Source organism: Drosophila montana, unplaced genomic scaffold (assembly GCF_035044405.1).
Source record: "Drosophila montana isolate Dmon_TW-CO22-7 unplaced genomic scaffold, ASM3504440v1 contig_1964_1, whole genome shotgun sequence".
In the NCBI taxonomy this organism is placed as follows: Eukaryota; Metazoa; Arthropoda; class Insecta; order Diptera; family Drosophilidae; genus Drosophila; species Drosophila montana.
In genome coordinates, this window is record NW_026996881.1 from 695,317 (window position 1) to 719,447 (window position 24,131).

Consider the following 24,131-nt stretch of genomic DNA (forward strand, 5'->3'; position numbering starts at 1 on the left):
ACTGGGCATAGGAAATTTAATTTTGTATACATACTCGAATTTTATTGGAAGCAAAATCTTGAAATGTAATAAAATAGAATTAGTGACGATAATAAATTATAAGGTAGTCATACCAACTAGGAGGGGATCAAGTAATTTGGCCAAAAAATGTTGTCATTTACCCCTGCCTATTTGAGCAAGTTTTATTCATTACTTTTAGAGCTTGACGTACTCGGAGAGCTTTAAAGGAAAAATCCCACTCATATAATATTTATGGAAAAGTTGCCCGACTGCGTTTTCTTTGAAACTATAAGCAAATGCAGTTAGATTTTAATTGCAACCACAGCAATAATATGTAAAACAGGATTGCAACTAAAATGTTAAATAATTGATTAAACTCAAACTGAGTGTGCTCTGTGCAGGGCAGCAAAAAACTTTCTCTACAACTTGTTATTTATTTTTGTCAAATGTAATTATTAACTTAGAGCTGTGCCTGAGCGGAACTGGTTTACTTTTTTTTTTTCTACTTTTTGAGCTGTGTTCATGTTCTCATTCACAAGAACAGAACAAACAGAGAAATAATTAATTAATATTCCTCTCAGCTGTTGTCCCAGTCCAGAACTTTAATGTTTGCAGCTCGCCAATCTCCCATTCTATGTCAAATGTATTTAATTTTCCACTGCTTGGTCAGTTGGGCTCTTCTCATTGTAAAACCAAAATGAAATTGTTTTGTATCTACATGTAAGACGTGTTCACTGTTCACTGACCAATTGGGAAAATATTTGAGTTGACATAATCTAAAGTAAATAATTAAACCGGAATTCCGTGCTAGTAAACAAAGACGGCGGCTATAAAAGGTCGTTCAGACTGTATGGATGCAAACAGTGCATAGTTACAACTTCAACGGGTTAAGATGAGTCTAAAATGGAGCTTAGTTTTGGGCCTATGTTGGCTCCTTTCTGCGGCTTTTTCACGAGCAGAATCCAAAAAGCATAAGCCAAACGAGCTGGACGACAATATTAATTGGTGGCGACACGAGGTCTTTTATCAGATCTATCCCAGGTCCTTTAAGGACAGCAATGGCGATGGCATTGGTGATCTTAAGGGCATCACCTCCAAGCTGCAGTACTTTGTGGACACTGGCATCACAGCCATCTGGCTGAGTCCCATTTACAAGTCCCCCATGGTTGACTTTGGGTACGATATATCCGACTACAGGGACATCCAACCGGAGTACGGCACACTGGAGGACTTTGATGACCTGATCGCAAAAGCCAATCAACTGGGCATCAAGGTCATTTTGGACTTTGTGCCCAATCACAGCTCTGACGAACATGAATGGTTTAAGAAGTCCGTTGCTAGAGAGTCTGGCTACGAGGATTTCTATGTGTGGGAGGACGGCACAGTCTCGGACAATGACACTCGCGTACCGCCAAACAACTGGGTATCTGTATTCTCCGGCTCCGCATGGCAGTGGCACGAGGAGCGAAAACAATTCTATCTGCGTCAGTTTACCAAGGGACAGCCCGACTTAAACTATCGTAATCCTGCCGTGGTGCAGGCCATGGATGAAGTTTTGTTGTACTGGCTGCAAAAGGGCGTGGCTGGCTTTCGCATCGATGCCGTTATCTATGTATATGAGGACGAGCAGTTGCGTGACGAGCCCTTGAGCGGTTCCACCAGTGATCCGAACTCAGTTGATTATCTGGAGCACATCTACACAAGGAACCAACCTGAATGCTATGGGCTCATTCAGCATTGGCGTCAGCTGTTGGACAACTACACGGCTAATAATCCGGGACCAGTGCGCATTATGATGACCGAGGGCTATGCGGATCTATCGCTGCTAATGAACTACTATGAAGATGAACACGGCGCCCAGGGCGCCCACTTTCCCTTTAATTTTGACTTTATTACCGAGCTGAATGCAGATTCTACGGCTCAGGACTTCGTATACTTCATTCAAAGATGGCTGATCTATATGCCGCCTGGACACTCAGCCAACTGGGTGATGGGCAATCATGATAATCCGCGCGTTGCATCGCGATATGGCGTTAAGACTGTGGATGCTATGAATATGCTGATGATGACTTTGCCGGGTATCGGCATCACCTACTATGTAAGTGTAAATGTGTTCTGCTCTGTGGCTCTACATCGAGGTTTCTCCTTCAGGGCGAGGAGCTCGGCATGGTAGACTATCGTGACATTAGCTGGAACGATACGGTGGATCAACCCGCCTGTATTGCTGGTCTCGATAATTACAAGTGGGTCTCTCGCGACCCCGAACGTACGCCAATGCAGTGGAGTGATGAGAAGAATGCTGGTTTCTCCACGGGCAATTCCACTTGGCTGCCAGTGAATCCGAATTATCAGGAGCTTAATCTGCGCGCCCAGCAGCAGGCTACTCACAGCCATTATAAGGTCTATCAATCGCTGATCAAGCTGAGACAATCGCGAGTCCTGCGAGATGGCACATTTACAGCCCAGGCCCTTAATCGACAGGTTTTCGCTCTCAAGCGGTGAGTGATTCGCTTTTTTTTTCAATTGAGCAAACATCTTTTATATTATCGTTGTGTTTCCAGCGAGCTGAGAGGTCAGCCCAGTCTGCTAACTGTCATAAATGTGAGCAATCGCACCCAGCAAGTCGATGTCAGTAACTTTATCGATTTGCCCAATCATCTTACGTTGTTGGTTGTGGGCGTCTGCTCCCAGCACAGAATGCGCGACCGGGTTAATCCAGCCGAGGTCAAACTGTCGCCCTATGAGGGCCTGGTTATACAGCTCAAAGCTCGCAAGTAGTTAAATATATCGTTTATTATACTATAAGGAATTGCCAAAACATAATCGGAACCTGATAACATTATTATTCTACTTCTTCTGATTGCCAAAAGTGATTTGGAAAATATGATAAAAGCAAAAAATAAAATATATACATATGTATAAGAAAATTGATTTATGGGTAGAAGTAATACTGATTGTATTGCTTGATGTAGACCAAAGGACTAGATTTTTAAGATATAAAATAAGATAGAGTTTCAAATTCTACAACAATTAGGGTTTCTTGTTAAAGATACCTTGAAACTAAAATTGACAAAAGGAAATGGTATTAAGGCAAATTGCTTTTCTATTCTCCGATATTATCGGGGAGGGAGGCTCTTCCCACTCTGGTTGCTTATACCTTGATGTAGTCGTAAAAGCGAAACTCTCAGCTTCTTTAAGTCGAACAATTTTTGCAAAAGCACGCATTGGAAAATTTCATGTTTAATGACATCAACTGCTATTCGAGCAATATTTATAATTTTAAATACTCATCGTTGGAATTAATTTGAATTTCCATTTAATTATATTCCCATTGCCTATTTACACTTAAAAGCGTTTTGCACGTTTTAATTGAATTGTGAATACTTGTTGTGGCCCCCAACCTCCTCCCCCGCCTTGTACGTGCTGTGTGTCGTTTGTCGTTGCTGTCGTCGCACTTTCTCCAAAATATTTCATAACTGTCAACGCTTCTGGGCAGCGGTAGATAAATTGTCGTTGAGTTTAATTAAAAGCCCTTCGAAATTGCATAAATATAAATAGTATAATGCTGATGGGCAAATGTTTGCAAAGGTAGAGCAAACTTTTTGGACTACATAAAGTAAATTTATTCGTGATCAGGTCGAAGATCTGAGTATATCTAGCCATGTCCGTCTGTTTGTCCGTCTGCTCGTCTGTCCGTATATTAGAGCTCGTGTAATATCAGAGACCGAAAGAACTAGATAATAATTATAATTTAGGGCCACTTTATGAGCACGTCTATTTAAGAGCTCTTCCCTTAGATACCAAATTCGGCAAGTAGGCTGAGTCAACTATTGAGGCAAGTTGGAGTGTCGATATAGTCGATATAGAAGAGTGTCTGGAACGGCAGTTCAATACTGGTTACAGGGCATTTCTTAGTCGGCCACTTCGGCTTTAAGAACTATATTGATTTGCAGCCTGCCTTTGTGGATGCTGTGAGTACTGCTGTGGATTCCAAGTGGAGCGTAAGCTTGTGCAAATTTATTGGCTGCGCTGCCAGCTGCTCTCTCAGTTTTCAGTTGATCACGGGGGCTGTGGGCGAAGTGACGTGTTCCGAGCAGCATTAAAGTTTTGTTATTTGTTTACGTTCTTATTTTTGTTGGCAAACCTTTTGAGGTAGGTAAAGAGTGTGAGTAGCGGGCACAGCAGACGTGATTGTTATCAATTGATTGTGTATAGAGGTAGATAGAGAGATAAGGAGTGAGCGAGCTTCAAGAAGCATCAACTTAAAGATCAGGCAAATGATTTTTCAGCCTCTGCTTACAAAAATGAGGGGGAAAATAATAGTCTGCAGTGAATAGAAATGAAAGCAAATAATATTATTTTCTGTAAAAGTAACCTTTTTAATGCATAAGTATATTTATTTTATAGCGTTAAATTGGGTTTACACCGACATATACTTATATTTGTTTTTATATGTTTGTAATTTGATTTTATTTGTCGTGAGTCGTTTCCATATACAATTATAAATAATCAGAGCTGCTTTATTAAGAGTTAATAATGTTAAAATTATAATAATTACACCGCTAGCAATTTGGAATTAACCCTTTAAAACAGAACTGAATCCGATTCGCGGCTACAGTCGCTGCCGCAGCTACAAACCTCTTGCACCATGGCAGCAGCGCATCAGTTAACCCGAACAACCCAACTGCTTCTACTTTGCAGCCTGCTGTGGACACAGGCGCCTAGCCCGGTCATGTCCAGTCTGTTGAGCGCTCAAACGGAAGATTTCATCGACTGGTGGCAGCATGCGGTCTTCTACCAGATCTATCCCAGATCCTTTAAGGACAGTAACGGCGATGGCATTGGCGACTTGCAGGGTGTAATCTTCAAGCTGCCGTATCTAGCTGAAACAGGCATTACTGCAACCTGGCTAAGTCCCATTTTCCAGTCACCCATGGTGGACTTTGGCTATGATATATCCGACTATAAGTCTATACAGCCGGAGTATGGGAGTATGACCGACTTTGAGCAGCTAGTGAACACGGCTACCAGTCTGGGCATCAAGATAATCTTGGACTTTGTGCCCAATCACACCTCGGATCAGCACGAGTGGTTCATAAAGTCAGCGGCTCGGGATCCTTTGTATGACAATTTTTATATATGGGCAGATGGGAAACTGGATAATCAGGGTGTGCGACAGCCACCAAATAATTGGCAGTCAGTGTTCTATGGCTCCGCCTGGCAGTGGCATGAGCAACGAGAGCAGTACTATTTGCACCAGTTCACCAAGGAACAGCCAGATCTTAACTTTCGCAACCCGGCCGTGGTGCGCGCTATGGATGATGTTTTGCTGTTCTGGCTTAATAAAGGTGTGGCTGGTTTTCGCATTGACGCACTGAATCATTTGTTCGAAGATGAAGCCCTGCCCGATGAGCCCCTTAACGGCAAGACTACAGATCCACTCTCCTACGACTATACGCAGCACATCTACACCAAAGATTTACCTGAGGTTTTGACCATGGTGCAGCACTGGCGGCAGCTGTTGGACGATTACACCGACAAACACTCGGAAGGTGCCACGCGCATTATGATGACTGAGGCATATGCCGGCTTGCAGGTGCTCATGGATTACTATGAGGATGCCGGCGGAGTGCGCGGTTCCCAATTGCCCTTCAATTTTCACTTTATCACGGATGTGAACGAAAATTCGGATGCCCGTGACTTTGTATACAATATAGAGAAGTGGCTGATCTACATGCCTCGTGGGCACACTGCCAATTGGGTCATGGGCAACCACGATAAACCGCGTGTCGCCACGCGTTTTGGCCCCACCAGTGTCGATGCCATGAACATGTTGCTGCTGACACTTCCGGGCGTCGCTGTTACCTATAATGTGGGTATGGGCGTATTTGAAAGGTCAGCAGACTAATCTGTTTGAATTATATTTGTTGTAGGGTGAGGAACTGGGCATGCAGGACTATCGGGAAATCAGTTGGGAGGACACAGTGGATCCACCAGCGCGCAATGCTGGCAAACTGGACTATATGAAGGAATCCAGAGATCCGGTGCGTACACCCTTTCAGTGGAACAATGCTACCAATGCTGGTAAGTTGAAGTGTATTATTTATCTTTTCCTCTACTATAGTAACCTTTGGTAACATCTTTTATCTAAATATATAAAACTTTTCCTTAGGCTTCTCCACTGCTGCCAAGACATGGCTACCTGTAAATCCCAACTATCTGGTGTTGAATCTTGAAGCGCAAAAGCAAGCCGTCAAAAGCCATTACAAAGTCTACAAATCGCTGATTGAGCTACGCAAGTTGCCGGTTTTGAGACGTGGAAGGTTTAGCATAGAGCCGCTATCCCGGGCAGTTTTCGCCTTTAAGCGGTAATTGTCCCTTTTTCTATATTACATTTTTCTCTATTAATCATTAACCGTTTGCTGGCTATTTAGTACCCTGAAGGACTACAACACACTCGTAACCATCATCAATGTGAGCGCTAAGGAGCAGTTGGTAAATCTAACAGACTTTATCAATCGGCCTCAAAAATTGGTTGTGGAAGTGGCAGGTGTGGATTCAGTCTATGCGCCTGGGTAAGTTAAATGTTGCTTTATATTACATATAAAATATCTACCACATATCTGTCCTGCATTTGCTTCCCTCCACAGACAAACCCTTCCCAGCAGCGCCTTAACACTGTCAGCTCATGAGGGTCTCATCTGCAAGCTGCTCGAGGCCTAGGCCCAAGATTAACGTAATTTATGGGTTCAATCAATTCAATTTTCTTTGAAAAATTTTATTTAAATATAAAATAACATGCTTGTGCTGCAAATGAATTAAAGTTCATTTTGCAGTTTTTTTAAATATCAGTTTGCATTAAAAATCTGGAGGTCTTTTTGTGCACGACATGCGGAAAAAAACTGCTGGCCACAACGTCGCCATTGTCGCCCTGGCAGTTTGCCCAACTGAAATTCAAGTCATTTAGATACCCTATCAAAGGGTTTTCCACTTTAGTAATGAACGCGTTAAAGACTCTATAAAAAATATTTAGTATATAACAATTTTGAAATATTTTGGTAGATTATTTTCTCTGCTTGAGTAAGGAAGCATTTAGACTGCAAACAGTCGGATTAAGGTACTCAAATTCATAACAATCAATAAACCATAGATCAAATTGCTCGAAAATTGAGCTATATCAAAAGTGTCCCCTATTTCTTCTCTATACTATTTGTTTTAAAATTTTTTAGCTGAGATAGGGTTAGATAACATTTGTCTCTCATTTATTCAATAATAAGTACTTTATACTCTTATTAAAATTCTTTCATGTTCTATTTAGCATGAAAATATGAAACTTTCAAATGCTTTAAGCTTGACATTTCTGCAAGATTAAAATATTGTGATATCACTAGTTTTTACTGCAAGGGTAAATCATTTTTGGTACCTCCAAGCTATTTTTTCTCTGGTCAGTTTGTTTCACAGTTCGTATAATTTTTCATGTGGCTGGGCGCACGAACTCGAAGATTTATGGACCACGACACAGAGATTTGCGACCTGTCGCATTGCAAATGGGTATGGGCACTGCAAGAGAGAGAGAGAGAGAGACAGAGAGAAGGGGGAGAGAGAGGGAGAGAGAGAGAGAGAGAGAGAGAGGAAAGGGAGGAAGGGGGGCAAAGTTTCATGTTATGCAAAAGTTTCAAATGCCACGCATTAAGCACTGCATTGTCCAATTTGCCATGTCCATAAACTTGCTCCTTTAAATCATTTCAAATTTTCCATGAATGCCAATAAGTTTTTAGCTTAATAACGAGTCATCAAATGTTGCATAGAATGGCATAATAAATACTCTTAACGAATATAAAAGCCAGTTACTTAAGTTTGAAAATTGCTGAAAAGTTTTCCCTTGCAAAAGCCCTTAGGTCGTAAAAAAGAACAGACCCATTCGCAAATAATTTAGTTTGCATAGCAACAGACAGTAGCACATGGCTATAACGACTTGGCTGTTGATACTGATCTAGAATTGTATGTACAATTTATGGGTTCGAAGAAGGCTCTGTCCATGCGTTACACATTGCATGACAAAATTATAATTCCTCTAGTTTGCAACTTAATCACTTCCGATTGTGTTTCGGTGAATCGTGACAAACTTTGATCTTTCATAATTCCTAGATGCCATTTGCAATGTAAATGTAATGCTCGCAAGACGCAAACGTTGCTGCGGGAAGTACAAAGTCAATTTCTATGAATCTTTCATTTGTAATCTGCAGATTATTATTACTTGGGACCGCAGGAAATAAGACACAAAATGGCATAAAAAATGAGCATTACAACTAGTTTTCTCTGCTTAAATGTGGAAGTGCTAAATAGCAATAAATTAATTCAAATCATATTAAATGGAAATGTTTTGCTTTCCTGGCTTTTTGGCAAGCGCGTGGCTTAAAACATGCATCGCGCATACGCCACGTTGATCCTAAACTGGCTTTAAACAAGTTTTTCTTTATCTTTAACCTTAAACACTAACTTTTTTGGCTTTTAAATGTTCCTTGATTGAAGTGATTTTAGTTTTTTGACCAACAATCGCACTGACAATCCCCAATTGCGACTTGCGCCTCGTGCTGGCCTTGTTTTGAGCTATGAACAGTCGGGCATGAGGTGAGTTTGGACTTAAAAAACTAATAACTGTTTATTCGTTTCTAATTTGATTGTTTTTTTTTCTCAGTGTACAACGTCGACTTATGGTTAAACAACTCATCAAATCTTTTAATGTGGTGCTAGTGGCTTTGCTTATGTACAATTTGTGGCGTCACAAGTGGACTAAAGTAAATTTCAATTAGCCATTTTGATGCATTGATTTTTGCTGCGGTCGTTGATTGATTAATTAATTAATAAAATATACAAAAGAAAAGAGCGAAAATAAAAGAGCATCACTAGCCAACTGGCTGAAATGTCATTAACAGTTGGCAACGGGCGAAATTGTGGTTGCCGGGCATCATATGGACGAATTAAATTTCCGTTTATCGCTGTCAAGTGGTGCTGAAAATTGCACGACAAGTGGGTGGTAATAAGATTGTAATAAGATTGTGCGATATGTCAACTGCCAGCTCTGGCATTTAAAATTAAATGTATTGCTCAAAAATCCATATAAATGCTTAGCTCATTCATGTCTTTATATATTAATAGCGTTTCTTATGTTGTTGTCAGCGCATTCAAGAATTTACTTTTTATCAATTATCGAAAACGCATCAATGCTTTTTATAAAACATTTTCTCTTTTTGAATTAATTTCATTTGCTTTGGCACTTATTGTTTCGCTGTCTAAAAGTGCAGCAAAAAAGAAAGTGTCAACAATAAATTTTATCCAATTTGCTAGCGGATATTTCCATAGTTTGGTTAAGGACGACAGCAGCAATTGGCCCCGAAAGTCCCTATACTAGGAGTCTCGAGCTGCAACTGAAACTGAGACGACGAAAAGGACAAGGCAGCAGCTGGCAGCTGCTAAAGTAAATTTAACGCTTTGCTGGCTGGCAAGTGGAAATCCTTGTTTCCAGTCCCGATTGCCGGAAGTTGACAGCGCCGTTGTTGCTTCTCAGAGTTACCAATAAAATTATATTCAACTGTTTGGAAATTAACCGGACTAACGGACACTTAAAGCTGTAAACTAAGCTCTTCTAACTTGATTATTTTGGCTGGTTGCATAAATAGAACATGGCTTGAATCTACTGATTGTAATTTATATTTCTAAAAAATAGTTCACACAGCCGAGGGAACAATTGGTTTAATATCTATCAAAACCTCTGCTGTCTCAACTAGACCTAGATCTCAAGGTTTACTTAGTCAAACTTACTAACGTTAAGATAAATGTGAGTTTCTTAATATTTGGCATTCGAATAAGCGAGAGACAATTTGTTCCTTGACTGTTGGATAAACGGATTTGTAGTGCTATCGATTCACTTCTTTATTTCTGTCCAATTCTTCACAGTCCACCAGAATATGTTCCTCAGCCGCGAACATGTTTTTTAGTCCGTATTCATCCCAAAAACTTTTTTTCTTCTCACAAACAAGTAAATGTTGCCGTCAACAAATAAAAACAGAAACACAAAGTTCTCCTCTTGTGTCAATCAGCAAAAGCTATAAATCATTGTCCTTTTATTTTTGTAAGGAAATTAGAAGAAAATGAGGATTTATTTTATACAAAAAACACTTGCCTCAAGTATTTTGTCATACTATAGTTACTGGCCTTACAAGTTACTATATAATACATTTTAATTAATTGTTAATTCACAGAAATAGAATGAAAGCTGGTACAGTTGCTTGCTGGAACTCATAGCTATTGAATTGATCAATTGTCTGCGGGCTGAGGATGTCGCATTGTCTGATGGTTGGTAAATATATATACAGAGCAGCCAAAAATGCATACAAGGACACACATATTAAATCCTTTCGAGCTTTAAAGTTTCAAAATGTTGAGCATTTCTGGGAAAATTGGCAGGACGCGACGCGCACCTTGATGTCAGAACAGCAGCGAAAGGTAGGAGCGGCCGCAGGAAGCGGGGAAAACGAACGAAGATGAGCCAGCTAATTGGATCCTTCGGGCCAACCACAATTCGGGTTGCCAACTTTTTCCCTTGCCCGTGTATGTGTGCGTGCGTATGCTGCCTTTTCTGTTTGTGGCAGCGCCATTTTGGCCATTTAGCTGCAGGCTCCATAAATTTAACAGACAGTCGCGAAACTGGCGCCGCTTTTTAACTGTTTTTAATTAAAACATGAGTGCTCCAGTCAAGAGCTCCCGACTTTCAGATACCATGAATCCAGTGCCGAGCTACCGTTAAATGTGTTAAATGTGCACACACCTCCAAGCGCTGAGTTATATCTATTTTTGAGATAATTTAAAATAAACCTTATTTGCGATTGGCAAACAAGCTTTTAGTTTGTGGTATGAAAGCTTTATAGACAGGCTAGATCGAGTCTTCTGTTGATGCAGACCTTTTTTTTTCCACTTTCAATAAGTATAGGGCATTCAAAATGCTACTGATTAGCAACTAGAGTTGGCTTGCGTGTGTTTTTGTGGGATTTGTATTCATGCATTTCTAAAGGGTTTTTATACCATAAATTCATTGGAAACGGTTTAATAGGGCATAATGTTTTTGTGCAAGAATATGTAACAGGCGGAAGGAATCATCTCCGACCCCACAAATATATATTGTATAAAAGCTAGAGACTTGAAATATTTTCTCCTATACAAACGCTTGAATATATATTTTTATCGATATTTCATCCATTTCCAAATTATCATTTAAAATCTATTTTGTAATTTGGGTTTTTAAGCAAAGCTCCATAGTTATAAGATCTAGATTTTTTAAAGGCTCCCGATCTGATATATTGATTTGGGTGCTACAATTTTTCTTAACATTTTATAAAGATTGGGCGATAAACACGAAAGAAATGCGAATCATAGGTTTGTGTGTATGTATTCCTTCCTTTTTGCTTTAATTGAGTTCGACTTAATTCCAAGGTGTTCTAATTGTATGTGCCAGGCCAAAAACATATATATCGAGCCCTATCAAGGGGGCATCCTTTGTTTTTAGCTTGTGCTTATAAAATTTTATTTAACAATAGGGAGTATTTATGGCAGATAAATTACCGAAAGAGGCCACCATCGTGACAGCTTTGGCTACAGGGTAAAAACCGCTCCCACTCCTGTTTGTTTTTTATAATTTTGCTGTCACTTGAAAGCAGTTGTCGACATCAATGGTCCGCAGAGAGTAAAAGCCAAATTGATTGGCAATTGAGGCGCTGCTGGCATAAGGGCAAATAAAAACTTTCAGCCAAGAGTTGCATACATTATCCCTTTAAGCCAGGCCCATACAAATTCAATAAAGCTGCTCAACTTTTTTGCTCCACAATAAATTTTTTTTGAGGGAGCTTGTCATGTTACCCACAATTCGAAATATGCATTGAAATGTTTGTGCGTTAAAGTCAATGACTGGAATTTATGCAAATTTTTATGGGTTCCTTAGGACTGCCTAAAACAAAACCAAGCAAAGGTCACTTTTGGCTCGAATAGTGCAAAAAGCATTTGAGTTATGCGCATCAACTTTGCCAAATGGTTTTCTTGTATTTGTGAATTTTTAAGCGCCCAAAATTATGCGAAGATCTTGCAAATGTTCCCTGTCCTTAAACCTTATTACGCGCTTAGTTAACTTAACGCGTTTTCTTGTTTTTCTTTAATAAATTGGCCAATGCCAATGAAGATTCATTGAACCGCAGCTAAATTGGCCACTTAACCCTTTTTTTTTTGTTGTTTTGTTCCCAGTTTCAGTTGCACACACAGCACATCAATTAAGTGGTAACCTTTTCCCACTCGGCTGGCTGCTGTCAATAAGTGAACTTGTCGCTGAAGCCCGCTTGAGCAAGCGGGGCTCTGGACAACCAGCCAGACAGGACAAATAACCGATGGGCGGAGGTGGACGCGGGCCTTGTCCTCGTCTGCAGCCTTTGTCTGCGAGTGACAACAACAAACGTGCAATGCTAGAAAGCGGCCGCGACCAGGCCAGCAATAAGTGTAATATGTCAATTGAAGGACACACTTCGAAAACAACAACATCTACATACACACATACACACACACACACACAGTCTGGCGCTGAACAGCGACAGGAACACGAGCACAAACACAAAAACAAACACTTGACTATTTATTGCATTGTTGTTTGTCTGTGCTGTCGCCGCAGGATATGCTACGGATATTTGCAAAATATTGCAGCGCCCATAAATTTTAACCCCAAAGGACGCGCCACATTGTCACTTGGCTCTTGTCCGATTGGGGGCGTGCCCCATGCCTTGGCATTGCCTCAAATTTGTGGCAGCTACGTGACACAGCAATTGGAGCCCAACGGTACACATTCCATCTGGAGAATAGAACTGGTAACAGTTGAATTTCTTTTATCTATTTATTTATTTAACGTTTAACCGAATAATTGAGTAGGTAGTTTAACAGTTTTACAGCTTTTTTCAGTAAAGCGATCCAGGAGCACGTAGATGTTACGTGAGCTTCAAGTTGACAGCTCTTGACTTGATTTTGCTGGCTTCAAAGATTTTTATAAATACATTTATTTTTGAGATTTGTTTGTGGTATACGATTGACGATTAATTCGCCAAGGACAAATTGGCTATATTCATTTATAATATCTTTTAATATTTATACGCATTCAATGTTGATAAAAGGGATTTACTCTTTGTGTGCAAACTAGTATGTATCTGACATATTAATTTATTTATCTATCTGTCTATCTACATATCCAGCTATACATCTGTCTACTTATCTATCTATCTCTCTATCTATCTATCTATCTATCGATGCATCTATCGATTGTTGCATACACTATATTCAACTTTAGTAATATCCCTCCTTGTTTAATTTATATTCTCCCTGTTACTGTTGGTAATTTTATGCCATATTTAAATTTTTCTGCTATCCTTATTGCGGTGAATGGTCATTTTACTACAATAGCTCCTCACACACATATATATATGCACCCACACCCAAATACACACACGAACAGTTCTCGGGATTATACGTAAACCTTTTATTTTCGCTTAAAATTCATTTCACCTCAAATTGAATTCATACGTTTTATCTTAAATGAACACACAGAAGCTTAAAGTGTCTGGCCAACAGCTGTATGTTTGTTTTCTAGAACCTGTTTATATCAGTATATAGCTGTATAATGATGCTCAGAAGCTGAGACCAGCCAACACGTGTGTCCAGCTGATTTCAAAGGCCCACGCTCCGAAACTCTTGCCGAGAACAACAACGAACTGGTCTGGCCTGGCCTGGTCTGGTCCACCTAACCTGCCAAAGCATATTTTGCGTATTTTCTTAAATGTCTACTCTGGCCACGTGTCGTATACGCAATCTGCTGCAGTATTAAAAGTTGCCCATAAATTTCCAGCAGCAATTCGAAATGAATTGTGTTGTGCTGGTTAGAAGAAAGGATAAGAAAGGAGTTATGGGTAAGGCAGCCAAGTTTTAAATTGGCTACTACCATACGCCGGCCCCTTTGGGGAAATTCAATTTCATTTTCAATTTAATGCTGCAATGGGCCACGTACCTGGGCCGTCGTTTCAATCTGGCTCTTGGGTTTGCCCTCTGAATTGACTTACCTGCAATGAAATGATAGAAAAATAGATACATATATATTATTTTATGCCTTTGCATGGCGCAATTGTGTTTGGAGTGTGTGGAAAGGGCGGCTTACGAATTAAAAGTCAAACCCATGAAAGCAGTTCATTTGGGTCACACAAAGTATGCTTTGCAAAAAAGCAGCGAAGGTGACTCTGGGCTAGGCAATAAGGCAAGCCCAGGCTTTTCTTTAAGTGCACCCATCACTTACCTATGACATAGGAGTACCCGTCCAGCGTCAGGACGCACTTGCGCGTTGTGGTGCCGGATAGATTGCCAACTCCGCCACCAACCACAACGCTGGACGAGTACCGCGGATTGTTTCCGGCAGCTGTGGAGCGACTGCTCAGACCCAGCGCCTTGTGCAAGCCCCCGCCGGGACTGCTTGCCTGTTGCTGCTGCTGGTCGCAGCTGTTGAGACTCTCTCGCCGTGGTGGTGTCGCCAGGCCAACCAACTCTTCATTCCGATTGCCTTTAGAGCTCAGCCTATCACAGGACTGATCGCGTTCCCGTACCGGTTCGTTGCCCGTTCGCGAGCGTGTAGAGCGCGTGGAGGAGCCGCTGGCTGCATAGCTTGCACCTTCAACTGCAGCTTCAGACGTCTCCTCCGGACTAATGTTCAAGGATTGCGGCTTACCGCGTCGCGACGGCGGCGTCTCATCCAATGTGTCGCCCATTTTCCGTTGGCTTGTGCTTAAGATTTCGCGCGGCTTTTTAGGAAAGAGTCGAGCTCATTTTTGATACCGAACCGTTGTTAGTCAATTTTTGTGGAAACTTTGCCTGTCGCCTCCGCCAGTTAATTAATATTTTTTAAATTTTTAGTTGGATTATTTGAAATTTTGATTGCACTATAATTTACTTATAGCTCTTTATGTTGAGCCACTTTTATATCTGGGCAAACATAAAATTTAATTAAAACAAAACACTCTTCTAAAATGAATCGCAATGAATAAAAATGAAATATAATTCCGCCAGACCAATAAAGGGGAAAGAGGGACAGCGAGATTGATAGAAAGAGATATGAGTATGTAGTGCTCAACCATCTACCAAATAACACGCATACGCAGCGTTGTGCATGGCAAACACCCGTCGGAAAACAATGCAACATCAAAATGAAAATGAATCTTTTATGGATGCTATCAAAATTACTTTTATGCTGAAATATATTTGAATCTTTGTTTGGTTTTTTGCAACGGTCTTTGTTCATACAGAAGTGAGCAGTTTTTTGGGTTAACTGCAAAGTGTTTTTACAGTTATTAATACAAATAAATTTGGTTTCTGCACATTTAATAGGAATTTTAGAATTCACTTTTGAAAATATATAGATATATATAGACTACGCCGTAAAAGCTGGAAGCTGTATTTTTCATAGCACTTGCCTTGTTTGATGCACATTTGAACAGGAAAACTTCTAGAAAAATTGTGTCAAACATAATTTCAAAGAAATTTTTCCAAAATGAAAAAAGAAAAAATATTTCTAGCCCTACGACAGTTAAAATAATAGGTCTAAGACATTCGCTTAAATCTCTTAAATCTGGTCTGGTCTGCTCTACACTGAAAGGTAATGACAATGCCTATCAAGTTCGAGAAATCCACCACGAATGGAAAATAAGTGAAAATTGTTTGATTGGAAATGCATTTAAAATATATTTTTATACAGCCAGGTAATGTCTGCCTTTTAACAATAGCTATCACTCAAGCTTTGGCGTCCGACAATGGAATTACAAATTAAATAATTACAACAGAATTTTCATTTAAGGTTAATAGTATATCTCATTCATAAATGCTTAGTGCACTGGAACGACTTTATATTTGGTTTTTGTGAAATCCAATAATATATCAACAGTTATGATATGTTTTCACGTGTGCCCTTACGCACATGTCCAGCGGTGTATCTGAGCGAGTCAATATTGCTCTAATTGCAGCTCTTGTCCATGCTGCTGCCAATTATTTGACTTTGCACGCAAACATGCCTCCTTCTCCACAGTCTGTCACCCTCGTCCATTATTCCGATTCGAATGTCAGGCCATTGTTTGGGCCACTATTCGATTCTGATTTTTATCGTAGAAATATTGACAAGCCCGTCACAGCATGAATGTACATATTCTTGCACGCGTGTGAGCGTGTGTACATGTATTGGTCAATATTTCATCGAGATATATTTGCATATTTGGCATAATGTCTGTTCATTTATCAAAATCCATCAATGACAATGAAACTGATTGAAACTGTTCTAAGTTACAATATTGCATGAAGTACTTTTTTAAATTTTCACCTACATTTTTCGTATGCGTTGGCATAGCATCAATATTACTTAAGGTCAAAAAATATTTCAATAATTTCATGCATTTATTTTTTATTATTATTAAGCTTCTTGTTGTTCAGTTCATTTTTGCATGTAGTTTCCCTTGACACGTACGTCAAATAAAACGGGCGACACTTTCAAGGCGTCACGTACGCCAGGGCGGGGTAGGTATCCAAATGGAAGCCTTTTTTTGGCATGCCAACCAATTATTCCACCCACTACACCCCACGAAAATATGTTACTAGCTCAAAGTCGACCAAATGCCAGCAGCAAAACGTGCTGTGAGTTCTGTTTGAGAAATCTGAAGCATCCAAGTACCTTGCAGCTAAAGTCATACAAGGACCCTATGGACCTGAGCATGCATTTTACCTTTAAAGCAGCGTATCTTGGTTTTATAGTATCTGTGTAATAAAGTAGTAACCTATTTACAAGGACTCGCACTGAATATAAATAAATTTTCGGCAGGTGTTAATAATAGTTTATTCAAAAATTTACAACATGAGGTGCTCGTGGATGTATGTTTAAAGGAATTAAACTATTTGTCAATTGTGGTTGGTTCCAACTTAAAAGTTGGAAGCGGAGGATCATAATAAAAATACGCATTTAATTGTATTTAAATTTAAATTTAAATTTCTTAAATTTTTTGTTACTTTTTAAAGGTTTTGTTAGCCGTCCAACTGCTCTCCGCCCACAGCCTTTTATAAGCCCTAAAGCACGGGTTGTTGGCTACTTGCCAAAGCTGCAATAAATTGTGTTGGAAATAATTTTCTAGCGTTGAGTAGCAAAATTCGTTGTAAATGTTGGTTCTCTGGCGTTGAATTGATATGGCTTTAAGTTGCGTTATAAATATTGCGCATACGCCGTGTTTATCGCTTGCCTAATGATGTATCAATAACGCATTTACGACACAATTAAGCGACTGGATGAAATCAAAGCTCAAGTCCATTAATGGTTAACCACACCAACCTTGTTTTTGGCCATAAACTGCGTTATCTAAAAGGTTGCAGCCAGCAGAAAGATGCGACTCAGAGTCGCACAAGTCAATGCACGTTGGGGTTCAGGCTATGGAGTTCAGGGAACTCGTAGCATAAATTTAAAATTTGTATGCACAAACAGTAACAGCGTATAGTTTTTGCCATTTATCTGGCTGTGTGGGTCCTTTGTTGTGCACGATATCGATAAAACTTTTCAACCCGCATAAATACTTAAACTAGCTTTTAGTTTTGGGTAAAGGGTTCATTGAACTCAGACAAGTAACTGATTTGTCTGCTAGTCATTTTAATCAGCCAACATCATTGGCAGTAAATTTCTCTTCATTTAGCTCTTTTTTGTCTCTGGTTGTTATACCCTGTTTCCATGCAAATTGGGGAAAAAAGGGTAAAATAGTTTTGCGCAAATGTATTTAACTGGCAGAATGAAGCATCTTCGACTCCATAAGGTATGTATTTTATTGATCAGGACGACGAGCTGAGTAGCTTTGTGTGTCATTCCATCAGTAAAAGAGGCTTGCGCAAGTGTATGTAACAGGCAGTCCTTGACCAAAAACGTTGAACCTGACACGTTAAAAACCTATGCCCTGAAGAGTTTTGTTTTTCTGTCTCCTCTCATTTCCAAAATATCGTTAAATATCTGTTTTTAAGCATAGATCGAAGACTTAAGGTGCGAGAGGCCCTTAATGTAGGTTCTCGTAAAACATACACAGTGTAAGAATCACATTATGGATGCTTCCCGTCGCAATTCAGTTATTCAGGAATGAATTTCCAATGGTATGCAGCTATGGAAAGATAGATATCTTCTCGTCGGGCATTCCGACTAAAGTACTATTTCTTGATTGAGTTGATAAGCATTGCTAGATGAAAGCAACAAGGTACAAGCCACTTCTTCTTGGGCTTAAATGAACCTCCCAATGTGCTGCTATGGGAGTTTGGTGGAAGGGGAAAGAACCAAGGACGTAGCCCTGCCAGCAAATGAGAGACGAAGAATAACAAAAACATCCACAAATAATTAAAAGCGCACAATGCGCAGAAGTAGCAAGGCTACAGACAAGGAAGGGCCAAAGAGACATACGAAATGTCACTTGGCAAGTGAGATGCATAAAAAACAGACAAGACGGAACAGCTCTAATGACATGGAAATCGCTCACGAATTTCAAATACTCTTTGGACAGGAATTTGATACAAATGGATGCACCTAATTTTGAAAAAAAAAACAACACTATTTTGTCAATTAAAAGCCATTCTAAGTTTTATCAGGATTTTCTTCTCTGTTACCATTATCTGAAAAACTTTTGATAGTTTTTTTTTGGAGTTACAAATTGAACACAAATTGAATTGCATTTTTCGAAAATTGAAGGTGATGAAATTGTCATATGGAATATAAACAATAAATTAACTAAAATTCGATTACCCTGTAATTAAAACCTAGCAAGCTGACTCCCAAAGTTGTCATACCCACAGCAAGGCTATCGTTAATAGCCCACCGAGCTGCAGTTGCTTTCGTTGTCATTTGCATTCATTCAGGGCCTGAACCCCCTAACTGCACGCCTTTTATTCTTGTATGTCTCAACTTAATTGTTGTAATTTTACTCGGACATTTTCTGTGCTGTTGTTGTTGATTTTATTTGTTGGTGGCGCCAGCGTGACGCCAGTTGTGCTAGGAAAAACTGAAGGATGGGTTAAAGTACGATAGATGCGAATCAGTGGAAAAATGTTGTGCAAGACTCAAAACTGGAACTCATTAATCAACCGGGCTGGCTGCTACCGTGCCGATCGATTTGTACAATAACAAACAATATCCAGCTGATATTCCATTTAATTTCATGATATACACACATACGCACACCATACACACCACACACAACACATCCTTTTGAGGCCTTTGCCTTTACGGACAGGAAGTATGCAATAAATTTGCTCGCTTGGGCAAAAACTGGCAACGAAGGACACTTAATAGAAGAAAGGTAGAGCAGCAGGGAAAGTAAGAGAATGTTGCTTGGCTGGCTCATTAGCATTCGGGCCGTCAACAGCATAAGGATACGTAAAAGGAAGCCAAAGTGAGGACAGGTCGAAAAAGTCAACTGGACAAGTTTGGTATGTCCTGTGTTTGGCATCATCAAAGCCACATTTCAATTGCAAATTATTTTTCTCCACAATATGTACGTTGTTTTTTGTGCGCACTGAGGATAATCGATAAATACCAAACGGCCTCTGGCTACTAACTAAGTACTCTTTTAATATTAATATTATCAACAAGATAAAAAGATTATTGACCTCTGAGTATAAGGTTGATTCTTATTACAGTATTATTACCAAAAGCTATAAAATTAATGTAAGTAGGTAGCGAATAACATTTGCTTCGTGAAATTTTTTAGCAAAGTTTGGAGAACAAAATTATAATCGCCGTTTTTAATCTGATCACATTGAAAACATGAATAAAAAGCAATGTGTGTAACAGGCAGAAGAAAGTGTCTCCGACTCATCTGTCTGTCTGTTTGTCTGTCTAGCCGTCTGTATTTCCGCCGGCCTGTCCTTAGGTATAATTGCGAACGAGATTGTATCTTTGATAACCGTTGACCGTTTGACCGTTTAAATACATTAATGTCGGTAAAAAAAAACAGAAGTTAATAAAGAAATCGTGTGGTTACAGTGGCAAGCACTGTGGCAGATATATATGTGTACAGTTTGAACATTTAGGGTACCTGCTAGTCGGGTTCTCCCGACAAAAGCACTGATATTGTTTAATAATGTGACCGTATGTATTTCTTGTAAATTTATTTATAGAGAAAATGCGTACTTGACTGAATAAAAATTAGTGTTCATTTTGTATTAATAGTATGCAAACCTTATATACCACACACCCAGCCTTAGTCCATCTTTCCTCCTCTTTCTCCGCTTTGTTTCCCTTTCTCTCTCCAGCTCGGTACCCACCAGCCCCCTATTTGGATATTGTGGAACACCGACTGCGGGTTTGATGCAGTCAGCGCACAAATTCTATTTACATACAGGCAGAAACCGAGAGCCAACAAATGAGAAAGTCGCATTATTAATTTGCGGCACCGCACGTCCATAAATAAGACTGTCTCCCATAAATATGGAGATGTATGTGTATGCACATATACGAGTAGTCTAAATACATATGCATATACATATACATATATGATTCAAAGGACTTGCCCACTTGCCATATGTTGGGGGCTGCTGGCTGGCGTTCAGCTGGCGTTGCTTGGCTCGTTTTTCTTTTAGCGCCACGCAATTTTCTTTAGCAATTTATTACTATTTTGACTTGTAGATGTGTGCAATACAAATAGCAAAATAGAAGACCAACACCCACACCAGAAAGTTCCTCATACCCGGTTGGTGGCGCACTTTGAATGCCAGAGAGCGACAATTTGTAAAGCAGGCAATTATCCTTATTAGCTGCTTGTTTATAGCCAGTGTTTGTTTACTCGTTTGTGCCGTTGACGCATAAGCGATGAGTGCGTGCCCAATAAGGAAGTGTCGGCTGGAGGGATACGCTATTCTTTGCTGAGAGCGCAACAGTTGTTGCTCTTTGGGACGTTTAAGCCAAGAAATGAGTCTGGCATTGGGTTAATGAGTTGCCTGCTTTATTAATGTAATTTCCATGAGACTTCGTTTGTACACCCTTCACAGACGGCTTTAAGTCTTTCAATATTAATGCATAATATGTGAGCTCTGCCAGGAAGTAGAGCTAGGAGGAGGGGCACAACATACGACACATTGTCAAATCAGCGACATTTTTATTACTGTCGCTTGGGAGAAGGCGCGACGTGCCACCCACAAGCTCCTGTTTCATACATACATATGTGGAAGTGTTGTGTGCATGGGTGTGTGTGTGTGTGTGTATTTACATGCTGATGATGTCGTTATTAAACGCATAAATAAATTGTGCAAAAAAGCTCGCCCTGCGTGCTCGAATCGCTGAGCAGTGGCTGTGACTGCAAGGGGGATGTGTTGTGCGCCTTTGTCAAAATTTTTTATGTACTTAACAAACGCGCAGCAAAATGAAAAACTTTGCCCCGTGCTTTTTCGCAGGTTGTGTTTGCATTTCACCACCCCGGTAACCGCCCCTCGCTCACCTCATTTTGTTGACTTTGGGCAACGCTTTATGACTTTATTTCACCAGCAAGCATATGCAGTAGGTAGGCAAGTGGATGAGGGGGCATGCGAGGTGGTCGAGTAAGGGAGTGCGGCAATGGACAATTAATTGGTTGAAAGGGCCGCCGGCAAGGAGTGGGTGGTGTTAACGCAGTAGGCAAAACTGCCGCAGAGTGGAGGAGCGCATCAAAATGACGCAGCACATTTATAATTTATAGCATACGCAGTGTGCGACAGAGATAGAAATAATAAATGGATAGTTACAGCAGCGAAAAAAGGGATGCAAAAGAAACAAGAATGCAGTGCTTTCTTCGGCACACCGAAGATTAATTACCCTTGCAGAAATCGATCTGTAAGTTCTTTTCTATAAATGCAATGTTTTTCGACGAATTCTTTTCTAAAGAAGCCTTTCTGCTGTATAGAGTTTATGAGATCGGATACATGAAATTATAACAGCCTCAAAAAGGGTATAAAACTTGCCAAGAAACACAAGGAAAAAGTCAGAAGCAAAAGAACGTTATAATAATAGTAGACATACTATATACTTTTTAAAAGATACAAATGATTATTAGTATGTAAACGGGGTTGAGCTGGATTAAATCAAAGTTGTTAGAGAGTGACAAAGCAGAGTCACTAATTATTTCAAAGATTACAAACATGACAACAAATTTATAATATCCTCTACTGAGGATAATATAAAAAACTGGCGCCGGCTGACACGAACGAGTAAGTTGGCATTGTGAACGGGCTGAAACCAACTTAAAAGTCATTTTGTGGCTTCATTTGCATGTGGCTTTCCATGTGGCGGTTGTCTTTTGCCCGTTGTCTAAGCATGTGTGTATGTGTTTGGGTGTGTGTAAGGGTATCCAGTACAGTTGGTGATTAGAAGCCACGTCTATCAACAGTTGCCCTAATGCCCGAGCAACATGCAACAACCAGTACCAGGACTGACCTCATTCTGTTTACATTTGCAGCTGTTGCTACCAACCAACTTACCAAAACCCACCTATGCTCTGCCCAGGACCCAACTCGAACCCAGTTTTGAGCAACCCCACAGTTATTGCAGTGAATTCATGCGACTATCGTCCCCGCTGGAGCCACTCTTCAACACTTTGCTTGTTCTGGCACAATTGACTGGAACTGTTTAGTGGCCCCTTGATATGCCGTCCACTTGTGTGCAACACATTCAGGCAAGCAAAATCAAAGAAACGTTGTTGTGGCACGTTCTTTGCACTGGTGGTAACTTTCACAATGGCTTTGCATAATGTGCAGCACCTTTGATTGTTTGTTGAGTGTTAAATGACACTATATTAAAGTTACATCAACATATTCCTTTAATTTCATTGATTCTATTTGAGAGTTAAGAAAAATAGTCAGTCCTAAAGCACACTTATCGTTTCGATTATGTATCCTATATTCATATATTTCAGTATAGCTTTAATAGATCCTGTTGGTGGTGACCTGAATAAAGGTCTAGATTATAGATATTAAAATGTAAAAAATTTATACATAATTTATCATTTTCGCTTATATTTTTTAAGCTCCTATGGAATTCGCCATTAAGGACTTTGGCAGCTTCCAAGCTTTAATCTAATACAAAGTAATATAATTAAACCTCAATGCCAAACACTTCATTGCACTATTTGAAAATGGTATCTAGAAGCTAAAGAACAACAATTGCAGTGGTAAAATGCATATGAAAACAACTTTGTTTGGTACCAAAGGTCATTGTGTGCTGCGTCTTGAGCAAAAGTTTTTGCAGATTGGAATTCGACAGTCAAATGATACGTATACGCAATATAAAAGTGTGCAAAAGTAGAAATTGAAGTTCTCAAGTTAAAATACTTTGAATACGATAGGACACACGAGCCACATACTCAAATGTGATTATATTTCATGGCTGGGCTGGCAACAAAATTTAGCTTTTGAAGGAAATTGCAGCTACTTTGATCAAGTTGCCAGTTAAGTTGAATATTGGGTGGGAGGGTTGTGTTTGCGCCTCGTAGGGGCTGGGAGTAATTGCCTAGTCTACAGGAACATTGCGTCACATACGTTATGCCATAAAAATCAAGAACGTCATGGGGTGAGCGCTAAGCGCTGAGCGCTGACAAACGTTTGACAAATATCCCACATTCAGACTGGCCCCGCCTTGTTGGCCTCTACGCCCATGTTTATTTGTTTCACAGCGAGTTTTTGTTTGTGTATGCGTAAGTGTGCAATATGCTACACATTTGTTGTGTATTTGTACTGGGCATACATGCGAAAATTTCGTTTCTTTTTGGGTAAATAAAAACCAGCTGCCAAGTGCGGAAGGCGCCTCTTTCTGCTGCGTCTCCAGAGCCGGATGACTTTGCCGAATCACTCGAGAGCCGCCGACACTTGACACCGCTTGGCCTGTCTGCCTGTAATGATGCGCAATTTCTCAAATCTTACTACATCTTCCCACATCTCATGGCGTGAAAGTCAAAATGGCGTTCAGAGGTTACCCGGAATTGGCCCTGGCCATTTGCTATTTATCAACTTTATTAGCGACTGGGCTTAAAGCAGAACCA

General features: G+C 40.0%; 3 protein-coding genes across 11 annotated transcripts in view; 2 read left to right on the top strand and 1 right to left on the bottom strand.

Moving 5' to 3' along the window:
* Positions 1 to 24,131, bottom strand: part of Pde1c (Phosphodiesterase 1c) — a 93,938-nt gene that overhangs the window by 34,438 nt on the left and 35,369 nt on the right. The window contains exon 1 of one of the 7 annotated variants that reach the window (XM_064679045.1): positions 14,372 to 14,983. The exons of 2 other annotated variants lie outside the window; for them this stretch is intronic. In XM_064679045.1, coding sequence (XP_064535115.1) covers positions 14,372 to 14,837 — 466 coding nt within the window. In that variant the 5' untranslated portion in view covers positions 14,838 to 14,983. Of the gene's footprint in view, positions 1 to 14,371; positions 14,984 to 24,131 lie in introns of those variants that run through there. 4 more of the 7 variants (XM_064679047.1, XM_064679050.1, XM_064679051.1 and 1 more) reach the window with 4 other exon arrangements.
* Positions 869 to 2,909, top strand: Mal-B1 (Maltase B1). The gene is made up of 3 exons (XM_064679106.1): positions 869 to 2,098; positions 2,152 to 2,498; positions 2,562 to 2,909. Exons 1-3 carry the CDS (start codon positions 893 to 895, stop codon positions 2,776 to 2,778), a joined length of 1,770 nt encoding a protein of 589 aa, XP_064535176.1. The 5' UTR covers positions 869 to 892; the 3' UTR covers positions 2,779 to 2,909.
* On the top strand, positions 4,069 to 8,828 carry Mal-B2 (Maltase B2). Of its 3 annotated transcripts, none has more exons than XM_064679128.1 (7): positions 4,069 to 4,152; positions 4,702 to 5,872; positions 5,934 to 6,084; positions 6,173 to 6,368; positions 6,435 to 6,575; positions 8,533 to 8,631; positions 8,699 to 8,828. In XM_064679128.1, the coding sequence occupies exons 2-7, from the start codon at positions 4,733 to 4,735 to the stop codon at positions 8,811 to 8,813; spliced, it is 1,842 nt and encodes a 613-aa protein (XP_064535198.1). In that variant the 5' UTR covers positions 4,069 to 4,152; positions 4,702 to 4,732; the 3' UTR covers positions 8,814 to 8,828. The 3 variants fall into 3 exon arrangements, with proteins under 3 accessions (XP_064535198.1, XP_064535197.1, XP_064535199.1); XM_064679127.1 differs by having other exon boundaries at positions 4,070 to 4,152; positions 4,594 to 5,872; XM_064679129.1 differs by lacking the exons at positions 8,533 to 8,631; positions 8,699 to 8,828 and adding an exon at positions 6,651 to 6,846 and having other exon boundaries at positions 4,070 to 4,152; positions 4,594 to 5,872.